Raw genomic sequence first — 14,039 nt, forward strand, 5'->3', positions numbered from 1 at the left:
TGAATCAAAAGGCAAGATGACTCGGCATATCAGACTGCTGTCTAGCTGACGATGGTCTTGAGACACGATGGGTGCTAGACAACTATGCACTCCACCCACCCTCCGAACCTCCCTGAACACAACAACACACGATTGCTTAAGGCACTTCGTACAACTACTTAGTATATCGTAATGAATTATCGGAAGGCACAGATAAACTTAATATTACCAGTATCCAAGGTTCTGTCGAAAGGGCCACATGGAGGCTCCGTTGACACCCATTATCAGCTTGACGGCACTGCACATTATACTTTAATCGGTCTGATTCTATCACTCGGTACTCCGCACTCCTCTAAATACTGTAGTTCTTCACACTCTGAAGCACTGCCTCTCGGCTTCTAAACTTGTGGCCCACCCAAAACTCTACACTGCCGTCTAGGTTGTAATCCTCTTCACCCGTGTCAAGAAACAGAGTCCTCTCGTGCATGGCATCCAAATCCAGATTGTGATAGTGAGAGGGAACTGCCAAAAGTGCTAGTATCGAAAGAGGTGGAGGCAGGACATGGCGGGCCACAGTCGGAACGGGTGTCTCCGAAACACACTCATTCTCATCCCCACTATCGGATGATCCGCTTTCACCACTGTTCGCCACGTAATCCTCGTCCGACCCCTCCTTGCCCTCCTCCGCCTCATCCACTGGAACGACAACATGAATGGGCGGTGGTGCGAGAGGTCAATCGTCCTGCACATAGGTCAAGTGTACGGAAGGACCACCACCATTTTGTCCGACCTCTGCAGACAGCTCCATTACTTGCTTCGCCATGATCCTCCCATGGATGTCGAACATCACTCGCTCATGCTCATCCCCTTGGAGTCGGAATAGTCAAAATCAGAAGACTCCATTACCCATCGGGGCCAGTAACCTATACGCCACCCTTCCTATTTCCCTCTACTGTACCACCGAGCTTGCTCAATATCAAACTCTTCAAATCTGACAACGTATTCACACATTGAGTGCGAAATAATATCGGATCCTTGCACTCAAATGTCACCCCGTTGTCGCCGTTTCTCATACAGCAATTGGGATACACAAGTACAACTATATACAGATTATTACTGGCCATGTCTTATATTTGTGAGAAATATGATACGAAAAGTTTGTGAAGGATACCAAAGATTACACATCCTTTTATAGCCGATGGAACATAAAATGTATGTAGTTTGTGAAGAATACCAAGGGTTACTCTACATTATTGTTATATTATCGTATGTGGTTAAAAATTTAAAAATTATTATATATACAGTGAAATTGATAGAGATCAAATCTACATTTTTTTTGTAATTTTAACATAAATTATTATTATTATTTTGTTGTTTTTAATTTTAATTTGTACTTAATTTTGTAGTTCCTGATTTATTAGTGTTTATGAAGTATAAAATAATTAAAGAGTGTGTTTGATTAAAAAACTTAATTTATTGCGGATCAAATCGAAAATGTAAAACTTTAGAGTACAAATAAAATTAGAATTAAAAACTTTTTAACCCACAAATAAAATAAGATTAAACTAAAAATTTTTTATGCATAAGTAAAATTTATATTAAATTTAAACCTATTGTATGCTATCCATTACAACTGTTATGTAAGATAAATTTAAACTAACTATCAATTTTCTCGTACACATATAAAGAAATTTATCTTTGCAAACTCTCTAAATCATATTTATTTAAATTTTAAATAATTAACAGCTACAACTATCCAATCCAATAAATATTCACTGACCCATCTTTTGGTCTTTCTTAATCATAGATTAATTTAAAATTTACCCTAAAAATAAGAATATGACTGGTAAAACACGTTTTTTTTTTCAAAAAAATACATGTTGATAGACTTGAACCAGTGCTGATGAATTAAGACTTTAAAATCAAATAATTAGCATAAATTGAGTGAGTTGAACTATGTTAGGTTGTTGCCGACCAAATTTTGTAGGCTTACATTTGTTTTAAACAAGGGAGAAAATCTAAGATATATTTTGTGGTAAAATTGTAAAATCGCATATTTGATATTTAAATTTTCCCATCAGCCAAACAACTACAGGAGAAGGCAAAATGATTTTGGTCACCAATAATCAATAATAATATAAAATAAAATATAAAAGTTTTTGATGAAGTATTGATTTGGTAACATTGGTCCTCTAGAGATTGACCTGCACAAATTTGGTTAAAAGAAAATATTTTTCTTTGTGTTTTCGTCATCTATTTTCTTTTTTCAGTTTTCATTTTTATGCGAGAAAAAAATAAAAATAAAAATAAAACCCTCTTACTTGAGAGGAAAATAAATTGAAAGATTTTAAGTTGCTTTTCATCTTCAACCTTTCGTTTGTTTCTTGTTTGTAAGGCTCCTCTTGCTTCCTTTTACTTTCTTCTTTCTTACATCTGCTATTGAAAACCTTACTTAACCATCAAACCCTAACCCTACTAATTGGTTTCGATTCCTTTAATTCCCAGCTCAAAATTTCAACAAAATTCCCCCCTTTCCCCTTTAATTCTTCAAAATTCATTGCAAATTTCAGCGATGAATCGGGTCTCGAAGCTCTGATAAGGCATATGATGATAAAGATTATCGACGCTGCGAATCGATTGCATGGGTTTGGAGAATGCCGGAGCTTCGTAGTGGAGTGCGACGTGGTCGCGCTGCGGTAGGCCAAAAGGGCTCGGAACCACCGGCACCGGCAAGGAGGAACGTGAAGACACGCGCTCCTGCTGCGGCGGCGGGGGTTAAGGGTAGGCCCAAGACAAAGGCGGCGGCGGCGGCAGCGGCGAAGAAGCCGGTGATCGTGACATCGGAAGCGAAGGCGAAAGAGGTTAAAGAAAAGGTTTTCGGCGTGATGGGTGATGATAGTGGTGGCTTGAGCGCCAACAAGGGTGCTGCACCCGAAGATAACACTCCCCCTTTTCCTGAGAGGGTATGTCGCAAATAATGTTATGTCCTTTTTTAAAGCTACCCATGTTTCTATAGGTTGCATTTTTTTCTTCATGAATGTTATTTGTTTATTGTTTACAAACTATGTTGATGCTAACATGTTGGTGATGTTATGACTTATGACTGATTTTCTTTTCATTGGTTTGTTAATTTATTTGTGTTTTTGGTTCTAAAGGTTCAAGTTGGAGGATCACCTATGTACAAGGTTGACAGGAAACTGGGTAAAGGTGGATTTGGTCAGGTTTTTGTTGGCCGTCGTGAGCGTGCAACAGGTCCTGGAGCTGCCGAGGTGAGCTTCTATTGCAGCCTCCGGGTTTTCCAAGTTAATTGATACTTTTGGTTTGAGATTGATTTGGGTTGTAGTTGATTTCTGCCTTTAATTTCTCAGGTGGCTCTGAAATTCGAGCATAGGAACAGTAAAGGCTGTAACTATGGCCCTCCATATGAGTGGCAAGTTTACAAGTAGGTGTTTTGTTTTTCATATTGTTTTTATGGATTGATTCACATTCATGTTTGACACTTTGTGATAAGGTATACTGAGTTGTGGTTTGACTTTTGTGTTCTTTCAAAAGCATCCTTGGTGGTAGCCATGGAATACCTAGGGTACACTACAAAGGAAGACAAGGAGAATATTACATAATGGTATGATCTATTTTGGACAACGTCCATTGTACCATCCCTTTGTTGGTTCAACAATTACAAAATGTTTCTATCACTTATGCAGGTTATGGACATGCTTGGTCCGAGTTTGTGGGATGTCTGGAATTCCTCAAGCCAGACGTGAGTATAAGCATTCGTAAATCTTGACGTTGTGATGTGTCCCACCGTCTGTTGCAACACTCATTTTACAGATGTGGATTATTTGAATGTATCATGTTAGAAATGCTGCAGTAACTTGCTAACTTTTTAACTTTTTTCTCCCCTTTTTGTTAATAATTGTTTAGGATGTCTGCTGAAATGGTTTCATGCATAGCTGTTGAATCCTTATCAATACTCGAGAAGATGCATTCGAAAGGGTATGTTATTCTTCACGAGTTTTTCTATTAAGCATTGTTTCGTTCTTTGTACTTCCCTAGATTGATGTTTATAAGTTGATTAAGTCTTGATTCTTTAGAACTCTAAAGTAATAATGAAGTTTTCATTCTTTGTTTGTTGAAGCTATGTGCATGGAGATGTAAAACCAGAGAACTTCTTACTAGGTCAGCCATCTACAGCACAAGAGAAGAAACTGTTTCTGGTAGACCTTGGATTAGGTTAGTAGATGCAATTCAAGGGTAAAACTGTTTCTTAATTCCGTTTTGGCAAACCACTTTATGATATAGTTACATGTTCACAGCAACAAAGTGGCGAGACACCTCAAGTGGGATGCATGTTGATTATGATCAGCGTCCTGACATGTTTAGGTTCAATTTTTACCCTCCTCTTCTTTCTTTCTTTCTTTTTTGATGGTTCTCTCCTTTTCTCCCCCATCTGAGCTGTTTTGTATGGTACTGTATATATAAATCCCCCCCCCCCCCTGGCGGCAAAAAAAAGTTGTTTTAAGTAACTCTTGTTCATGTACTTGGTTTGAGTGCCTTTGTGTTGGGTTATGTAGAGGGACTGTCCGATATGCTAGTGTTCATGCTCATTTGGGAAGAACTGCAAGTAGAAGGGATGATCTTGAATCTCTTGCATACACACTCATCTTCCTTCATAAAGGCCGGTTACCATGGCAAGGTTATCAGGTAAAATACATTAATTTTATGTCTATGAAGTAATCATGCTGATTATATTACTATATATATCACTTTTCAATCTTGTTTTACCTTATCTCATAGGGTGATACCAAGTCCTTCCTCGTTTGCAAAAAGAAGATGGGGACATCGCCTGAGATGCTGTGCTGCTTTTGCCCTGCTCCATTTAGGCATTTTCTTGAGGTTGTAGTGAACATGAAATTTGATGAAGAACCCAACTATTCCAAGTTAATATCACTGTTTAATGGAATACTTGACCCGAATCCAGCATTGCGGCCACTTAATACTGACGGTGCTCAGAAGGTAACTACTAAAATTATGGTTATTGCGTATCTTATTTTTCTGGGTTTATCCCCTCCAGCCATCTTCTGGTTGGGCTTTTGTGAATAAGTTTATCTGACAAAACCAAAATTTATTCTTAGGTTGGACAAAAGCGGGGTAGACTGAATATGGAGGAAGAGGATGATTCACAGCCAAAGAAGAAGGTTCGATTAGGGGTTCCTGCTACACAATGGATTTCAGTTTACAATGCAAGACTGCCCATGAAACAAAGGTAGAAACGCAATTACTCATTGTGGCATTTTCCTTTACTCTTGCAATCTAATATGTGGTTGCCTATGATATTGTTTGGGACTTATAAATTGGTTGGTTTTGTAGGTATCATTACAATGTGGCTGATGCAAGACTAGCACAGCATGTTGAGAGAGGAATTGCAGATGGCCTTCTTATTAGTTGTGTATCATCGTGTTCCAATCTCTGGGCACTTATTATGGATGCTGGAACTGGATTTACAAATCAAGTCTATAAGTTGTCACCTTTTTTCTTGCACAAGGTGAAAACACGGTATTACTTGGCTTGTTTAAGAATATAATTTCACACCATGAAACTTATCACTGTGACTCCATTTTATTGCAGGAATGGATCATGGAGCAGTGGGATAAGAATTATTACATCACTTCTATTGCAGGGGGAAATAATGGAACCTCACTTGTGGTGATGTCAAAAGGTAGATTGCAACCTGTTAACATTTTTTAATGAAGAATTATTTGTTTTTTGTTTTCTTCCTGGTTGATGATTATGAAATTATTTTCTTCAATATCATGGGAAGCCTTACAGGGTTTGCAACCTTTTCCCCGACAAATTGTTTTCATTATTGTTAATAAACGAGTTCTGTGGTTCTCTACAGTCTACATATAATTAATCTGCCTTGCTACCCTAAGTTTTGTTGGGAGGTGTCATTTGTGATCTAATTTCTGTAGGTACACAGTATACTCAACAATCATACAAAGTAAGTGATTCTTTCCCCTTCAAATGGATAAACAAGAAGTGGAAAGAAGGTTTTCATGTCACATCAATGGCTACTGCTGGAAGTCGCTGGGGTGTTGTTATGTCTCGCAATGCTGGATTCAGTGATCAGGTTTGCTGATAATTTGTATTCTATGCATGTGCAATTTCGTTGTAACAGTTTTATCCCATCTTCTAGTATTTGATATATCCTTCTATCAATATGAGACTGACTTCCTGCCTTTTGTCGACAACCTTTTTAATGTAGGTGGTTGAACTTGATTTTCTCTATCCAAGTGAGGGTATCCACCGACGTTGGGACGGTGGTTATAGAATTACCGCAACTGCTGCTACATTGGACCAATCTGCTCTAATATTAAGTATTCCGAGGCGCAAGCCAGGAGATGAAACTCAGGAAACTCTACGTACATCTCAATTTCCCAGCACACATGTTAAGGTAACGGAACGAACACTGACAACTAGTTGATTTTCTAAGTCGACATGTAAGACTGACTTTTGTTTTCTCATCTTGTGTCCTTGTTTTCAGGAGAAATGGTCAAAGAATCTTTATCTTGCTTGTTTGTGCTATGGGCGTACTGTATGCTGATTTGAGTTAAAAATCAAAGCATTTTAATGACAATGGAATTTGTGAATTTTCTTCTGCCCGATCGTATATGATCGTTTTGTAGAATCTTGTGGTGGCAGAAGACCATATTGTTATGAGTTATATAGATTATTGTTTCGTTTCTTCCCTTCTATTCTAAAGCTCGACTTTGGTGGAGGGGATGTTGCTGAGCAATGTAATATGCAGTTTAGTTTTATGTGTTTCTACATTATGTAACTATGTATATGCTATGCTGCTGGTTTTCTGATCAATAGGGTATGTCCATTAAAATTTAGCATTATCCACACGGCAATGGCATACATACATACATCTAATATCCAATAAGGAAGAATATGCTTTCTACGTATATTCTTTGTGTTTATGTGGGAATCAATAAATGCTTTGTAATTTTTAACAATTATGGTAAGCTAGATGCATCTGCAAACATGCCATCAAAATGAAATTTGAGAACGAAATTGTTACATTATCAATTGCGTTAGAATTTAGGAAGTAGGTCTATACAAATGATTTAGGACACCAATAATACAAAAGTATCTTCTTAATTTGTTAATGATAAAATATGATAAAAAAACAAACAAAAGATACAATCTTTTAAGTGATTTTATATTTGGCAAGTCATATTTGATTTGATCCGAAATATAACTGAAAATACTTAAATAATTATTGAAAAAGTATGCAAAAAATATAAAAATTTCATGTCTCTTGTTTTATTTTTTCAGAACTTTTTTGGGACATTATGACTAAAATTACCAAATTTTAAATTTTTTTAATCATGTTTGAAAAAATAGTATTAAAATTTCATCTCTAAATAATTTTAAAAAATATATTGATTGTGTACTTTTTATTATATTTTAAAACATTTTTGAAGTATTTTTATACTTCAAAATTTGAGAGTAATTACTCTTACAAATGATTTACGATTCAAAATCTATGATTGCAAACTACATTTTATTTCACACTTCATTGGATTCATAACTATCAAATTTAGAAGTTTGAATAATCATTTGGGTAGTAGATAAAAAATAAGGTTAACTACAGTATTTGGCGTGAGAATGCAAAATTGTATAACAAATGTAAAAAGTATACACACTATTCCTAAGTGTCAATGAAAGGTTTTTACTGGTCACAGTAGACTTAACATTTTATTTTATCATTTTTACTTTTGCCTGAAAATTGATCTGAAATGGAAATATTAGAAAACGAAAATATTACCGACACTGTGACATCAAAGAAAATTGATAAAAACACTATTAAAACAAGAAAGTGGTGGCAGAAAACCAGTTTTTTGGGGAAAAAAGAGTAGGAAAAACAAAGAGTCTTTGATAGTTTGAAGGGTAAACTGGAATTCATTTTCTTCTCTTCCAGGACTGATAAACAGTGAGGTAATTTGAAGATACCTTCACTATTACTAAAAACACAACAAGATTCAGTTCCCTGTTTGCAATGTTAACAGTAACACAAAAGTAGAAAACACTGAGAAATGCTCGTCCTACATATGCTTGCTAAATATAGACACAACAACACTTTGAGCAATTGGATGGTAACACTCACGCGCCTCTGAAAATACCCTCTTTGCAAATACTTTATCTTCTTCACTTCCTTTCACAAGGGCAGTGTAAAGTGGACGAAGATACTTCATCCTCCCTACTGCCTTCAATGTCTTCTCCACCTCGCCGTAGTATTCTTTGCATCCACACAAGATAGCCCGTTGTAGAAACGACACCTTCACCTCATAATCTTTCGATTCGGATAGCTTGTGGCGCGAATCCAAGGCTACGATCTGCATTGTCAAAACAAGAATTACCAGTTCATCTCAAGCATTTAAACAATGGGATAAAACCAGAGAAATGACTGAGTATATACCTGAGAAGCTTCAATGGATTTGGGCAAGTTGTCCAAGTAGAGCTCCCACTCTTGACCTTGCCAGTCAGCAACTTCATCCTCACCCGGCATCCTCCCAGTAGCAGCCTCATTCGCCAGCGACACAATCGTTTTATATACAATCAATTCGGGTTCGTAAGCATCAGAAGGGATCCCAGTACCTTCAGTCCACAGCACCAGATCAATCTGTTTCTCTATACCAGGAATGTTTTCCTTCAGGAAATCCAGGAATGTGTCGGTATCAATCGATTGGAACTTAAACTTGGCAATGTACTTCTTCAGAAACTCATCAAAAGCAGATCTCCCAACCTATATAGTAAATTAAATTCAGAATCTATTTGAAAACAGAGCTATGAAGCAATAACACACAACACAACAGAGAAGATGAATAGCTAATACCTGCCGTTCGATTCGAAACAAGAACTGGAAACCTTTCTCATATGGAACTTGAGAATAAACATCGTCAGGATCGATTCCTTGTTGATTGTTCTTAAGCTTTGTGAACTCCAAGTTGTCCTTGAACCTCTCTACTTCCTCATTCAAACCTCTCCAACCAATTCCAACATTCAGTGTAGCTCTTTTCTCTCCTTGCACAGCCTCCACAATCCTCCTCTCAGCATATGTAGTAAAACCCTAAAACCACAATCAGTAAAACCCCATTACAATCAATCAATTAATAATAATAATAATAAATAACTAATAATAATAATAATTAATACCTCATTGAGCCAGAAATGTTCGTTGGTCTTGTTGGTGATCAAGTTACCAGTCCAGCTGTGAGCAAGTTCATGAGCCACAACCTGAGCACCACTGCCATCTCCTTTGATCACAGTTGGAGTTAAGAACACCATCTTTGGATTCTCCATTCCGCCGTAAGGGAAACTCGGCGGCAGCACTAAAAGATCAAACCTTTCCCAGTCGTATTCTCCGAAGAGCTTCTCTCCTTCCCTAATCATCTCCTCTGTTCCTTCGAACTCCTTCGCCGCCGAGTCCAGCACCGCCGAACCCTCCTCCGCGTAAACCCTAGTCCTGGGTCCCACCTCCCTGTTCCCGAGCTGCCCAACCGCGAAGGCAAAGAGGTAAGGAGGCACCGGCTGCTCCATCACGAACTCCTCCACCACGCGGTCTTGGCTGCACCAGTTCAAGTTCAATGAGGCGAGAGCGGGGGCGTCGTCGTCACGCGGAGGGCGGCGCGTGACGTGGTTTGCAGCCATGACTGCGGAGAGCTCGGAAGGGATGTTGAGGATGGCAGAGTAGCGAATCCTTCGGGCAGGAGTGTCGTGGGAGGGGAAGATAGAGCGCGCGTGGATGGCTTGGCACTGAGTGTAGACGTAAGGGTGGGTTTTGTTGCAGGTTTGTGGAGGGAGGAGCCATTGGAGTGCGGAGGAGGAAGGGGAGGTGGAGAAGGTGAGGATGAAGGAAGAGTGGTTGGAAAGCGTGAGGGTGAGGAGGGTGCCTTTGATGGGGTCAGAGGTGGCGGAGAGGGAGAAGGGGATGGCTTGGTCGGCGTGAAGGGCGGAGTGGATGGTGAGGGAGCGAGTGTCGAGGAAGAAGGGGCCGGAGTGGGGGGTTTGGAGAGTGAAGAGTGCGGAGGCGTGGATGGTGGAGGAGGGGAAGTCGAAGTACAGAGTTAATGCTATGTGAGTGGTGGCTGGCTGAGTTGACTCAGTGAACGAGTGAGGATCAACAGGTGCCATTGTTAGTGAAAGTGGCAAAGGGCTGTTGTGTTGTGCTTCCTTAAATAGGAGACTCACAGAAGAAGAAGAAGAACGATGCGGCTCCCCAGCTTTATTATCTTTTTAACGTTTTCCGATGCTTCATGTTAGGTTCTTCAAATATTAAATGCTCTGCTTATGGTTCTTTATTAGGGGAATAAAGAAACCTATCAACTACTTACACTTTTTTAGTAGACATTATTACGTGTATTTTCATGATTTTATATTTTTATGTTCGAATAAAGCAAAATTAGGATTTTATTCCCCTCGAATAATATATTCAATTTAAACTTGAAACTGTCCAAAGGAAAGAAAAAAACAAAAAAAAAAGTTTGTTGAATACTTGAACAGGTTTCTTAGTAGTTTGAAATTTGTTTGGATCTGTTAAATTGTTAAATTTTTTTTTTAAATTTATCTAATTTTAAAAAAATATTTTTATAAGTTATAATTTATATTTTTAAAAAAATATTTATAAAGACATTTTTAACATATTAAGTAAATATAAGATATTTTTATATAAAATATTTAAACATAAATTATTTTTAATCTTTTAAAAAATTATTATTATTTTTTCGCAAAAATTCATCCAAACAAATCATTATAGTACTGTATAAGAGAAAGTGTAAAGTGTTTATTTTTGGACGGGCTGGGGTCCAACCCAAAACCACACACACTCTTTCACTCTGAGCCTTTTTATCTGTTTCTGGGCTGAGAAAAGGCCTGAACACCAAAACGCAATGAAAGGCCCAATTATATGATAATAGGAAATGGGCCATAGTTAATAATAGCCCAAAAGATAATGAGCTTGAGCTCCAATTCTGTTTGTCTGGTGCACTCGACAGAACATGTAGTTGAGGCTGAGAAGAAGAAACTTGAAAGGGGGAACCAAAGAAAAAAGGAAGGAGAAGAAGCGGAAGAAGAAGAAACAGAAGCACTTGAAATTGGTGCAGAGGGAGGGGGCGCAAGAAGGAAGAGAGAAAATGGATGACTATACTCGCGAAATGATGGACCTGAAGACACTCGTCACGCGCACCCTCGAGAAGAAAGGCGTCCTCGCCAGGATCCGCGTATTTTTCTATTTTCCCTTTCTAGGGTTTCCTCTCTCTCTTTCTTTCTTCCCTTTCCCAATTCTATTACCGCCACTTCCTTCACTAGGGTTTCGTAATTTTGTTCGTGGACATAGATCCATCCAAATCCAATTGCATTTCCTTCACTAGACTCTTACTTAGGGTTAATTACGTCTGTTTCAATTTCAGGCTGAACTCAGAGCAAGCGTTTTCGAGGCTATCGAAGAGGAGGATCGGGTAATCGAGAAGGAACCTGCATTGCCTCCTGCATTGCTTGGTAGCTGCAACGATCGAGCCAAACAGCTTCACGCTTCTCCCTCAGGTTCGGTTTGGTTCATGCTTTTCACCATTCTATTCTACGTATTATTCAAAATTGGCGTCAATTCCGCTGTTACCAGAACCAGATTTGATTTTCATTTTCTGACATCAAACTCCTACCTATTTACAACTCACCGGAACCCCGCCGTGTGGTGCCGTGCAGGTAGACTCCTTACTGCGCTCATTTGTGAATACCTAGACTGGGCGCAACTCAGTCACACGTTGAAGGTTTACCTTCCAGAATGTAATTTGGTAATCACACTATCCTAATTCATCCGCATTGTTTCTCATGTTGTTTCTTGTTAAAGTCCCATTGTGATCCATTTTGGTTGGCTGCATATATCTTTGCAGGAAAAGGATTTTTGGAAGGCTGAGCTGAAAGAATTTAGTAGCAAAAATGGATACGACCTCAACAGAAATGGAGATAGCCCTCTACTCTTGGATGTGCTTGAAGGATTCTTGAGATTTGAGGTCTTTCAATTAGTTGCATCCATGATATTGTTCTTTGTTTTTGCTTGATTCTTACTTTTCAGCTTAAGTTTGTAGATGATGTCTCCTTTAATTAATTTAGGCCTTGGACGCTGAAGTCTTGTATTTGTTTGTCCTGATTGAGCTAAGAATCCGTTTTTGGTACTCTGTTATATGCTGCTTGTAGTGCGATAACTCTAAATTGGAGGACCCCAAACCCCAATCCAATAAATGTTTTGCTGAAATGTCTTAGGTTCCTTAGGTTGGGTTAATGGTTTTAGTTATGAATGGTAAACATGAAATTTAGGGTTATGGAACTTGATATTTGTAGATTGAGGAGATGATGGCATATAGGCTGTAAGTTAAATTTGGCTAAGTATTTTTCACAATTTTCAGAAATGTCCTTGGCATTTGAGAGTATAGATTGGATGGGATGGGATAAAGGGCTTTCTGGATTAAATCACCGAATCTTTTGGTGGTGTAATAAACCCCTGAATCTAGTGTGCTTGCACCCATGTCATTATAAATCCGATATTTGCCTAAAATGGTTCACATGGTTGTTGCTGCTTTCTATTGAATGTTTGTGAAATTTTCATTTTTCATGTGCCATTTTAAAAACAAGTGATTTCAAACCAGTAGACCTTTACTTTTTACTTGTATTGTTGCTTGCAAGATTGTACTGGCTTTTGATATAAATAGCAATATTAATTTTTCTTTACAGAATCTATCCCAAGCACGGGCTTTGCCAAACTCAGACTCCCGAAACATGCGAAGGCCTTCTTCATCATCTGTTGCCGGTGGCTTGCCACCGCTGGGAAGGTGCATAATTGACCATGTTTCTATACGAGTTGGTTAAACATTACCTTCTATTGTCATTGTTTTGTTTGGTGCTCCTACCTTGCCTTGTTTTTATTCTCAAGTGAATTATTAAGTAATAAAAATGTTTGTTTCAGGGCTGTTCCTTCATCGCAGGCATCCGGTGACTATTTCTCTGATTGACTTTTACCATCATTTGGGTGCTTGAAATTTTCTATAATTTAAATTCTGGCTTTCAGATAGAAGAGGAGGATCCTCCACATCTGCATATAGGATGGATGAGTACAATTGGCGATATGACAGTGATGAACTTCCTGAGGGTGTAATTCAAGCCTCAAGTGCACTGGAAAATCTTCATTTGGACAGGAAGGCTCGGAATCTAACATCTTCTTGGAGGTTGGTTCTGATGCAATTCTTTTTTGTTCTTCTCTTGTAATTGCTCAACAATTCATTTGGGTTTCAGATTTTAAAACATCATATCAGTTTTTTGTTCAGATGGAATTCAAAGCAATAATATTTTCTCATTGTGTTCGAACCGCAGGCATGCTGGTGATGGGATCGGTGAAGATGATGGCAGGGCTGATCACGTGTAGGGACAGACATTGCTGCATATTTGCAATCTGCTCCTGTATTTTACTGTGTATTTTGAATATTTAGCTTCTTAGTGATTGATTGAATGAGCCTGTTTTTATGTAAGATTATGTAATCGTGATGTGATGTAGTGCTTTGTATGAGCTTCTCCAAAGTTCCCATCAAGCATATATATTTGAGAGTTGTCTTAGTGTGATGCTAGATCATGTCTTCCCATAAAAAAATATATAAAAGGAAAACAAAAAGTGGTGCCTAATTTAGTGAAAGCTTGATCCGAACCGACCTTTGTAGCTCCATATTTTTCTGTATTGCTTTGAAAGGATTAGGTTTTCGTTTCCTCTTGTCACTTATTTACTGGGATAGAAATTCTCAGGATGAAATGAGAAATACTATTATCATGATGTTACCGCGATGTTGGTTCGCTGAGGTTGATATTTAGTATACTAGTCGTGCGTTATCGATATATCCGGGGGCATGATATACTGTTACATTGAGTAGTGTCGGTTAGGTTGAACACGTGCTGTTGACCTCTGCTTGGTTTGCTACAGCTAGTGTCCAACTATTTGCTTTTGTTAGCATGAA

At 38.3% G+C, this 14,039-nt stretch overlaps 3 protein-coding genes across 3 annotated transcripts; 2 read left to right on the top strand and 1 right to left on the bottom strand.

The window, feature by feature from the left end:
* Positions 1-2,035: 2,035 nt before the first annotated feature.
* On the top strand, positions 2,036-6,852 carry LOC112712357 (casein kinase 1-like protein HD16). Its single transcript, XM_025765226.3, has 16 exons — positions 2,036-2,942; positions 3,135-3,248; positions 3,348-3,421; positions 3,532-3,601; positions 3,684-3,739; positions 3,904-3,975; positions 4,118-4,212; positions 4,296-4,362; positions 4,554-4,683; positions 4,777-4,995; positions 5,115-5,245; positions 5,350-5,524; positions 5,608-5,698; positions 5,952-6,109; positions 6,245-6,433; positions 6,524-6,852. The coding sequence occupies exons 1-16, from the start codon at positions 2,634-2,636 to the stop codon at positions 6,581-6,583; spliced, it is 2,010 nt and encodes a 669-aa protein (XP_025621011.1). The 5' UTR covers positions 2,036-2,633; the 3' UTR covers positions 6,584-6,852.
* A 1,075-nt stretch (positions 6,853-7,927) lies between these two features.
* LOC112712358 (leucine aminopeptidase) lies at positions 7,928-10,521 on the bottom strand. The gene is made up of 4 exons (XM_025765227.2): positions 9,202-10,521; positions 8,882-9,115; positions 8,465-8,791; positions 7,928-8,381 (listed from the first exon to the last, which is right to left on the bottom strand). Exons 1-4 carry the CDS (start codon positions 10,177-10,179, stop codon positions 8,091-8,093), a joined length of 1,830 nt encoding a protein of 609 aa, XP_025621012.1. The 5' UTR covers positions 10,180-10,521; the 3' UTR covers positions 7,928-8,090.
* A 481-nt stretch (positions 10,522-11,002) lies between these two features.
* Positions 11,003-13,723, top strand: LOC112712362 (protein TONNEAU 1a). Its single transcript, XM_025765232.3, has 8 exons — positions 11,003-11,264; positions 11,454-11,586; positions 11,746-11,834; positions 11,934-12,053; positions 12,772-12,869; positions 13,004-13,029; positions 13,106-13,262; positions 13,408-13,723. Exons 1-8 carry the CDS (start codon positions 11,178-11,180, stop codon positions 13,457-13,459), a joined length of 762 nt encoding a protein of 253 aa, XP_025621017.1. The 5' UTR covers positions 11,003-11,177; the 3' UTR covers positions 13,460-13,723.
* Positions 13,724-14,039: the final 316 nt, after the last annotated feature.

The sequence above is a fragment of the Arachis hypogaea genome, chromosome 9 (assembly GCF_003086295.3).
Source record: "Arachis hypogaea cultivar Tifrunner chromosome 9, arahy.Tifrunner.gnm2.J5K5, whole genome shotgun sequence".
Lineage (NCBI taxonomy): Eukaryota > Viridiplantae > Streptophyta > Magnoliopsida > Fabales > Fabaceae > Arachis > Arachis hypogaea.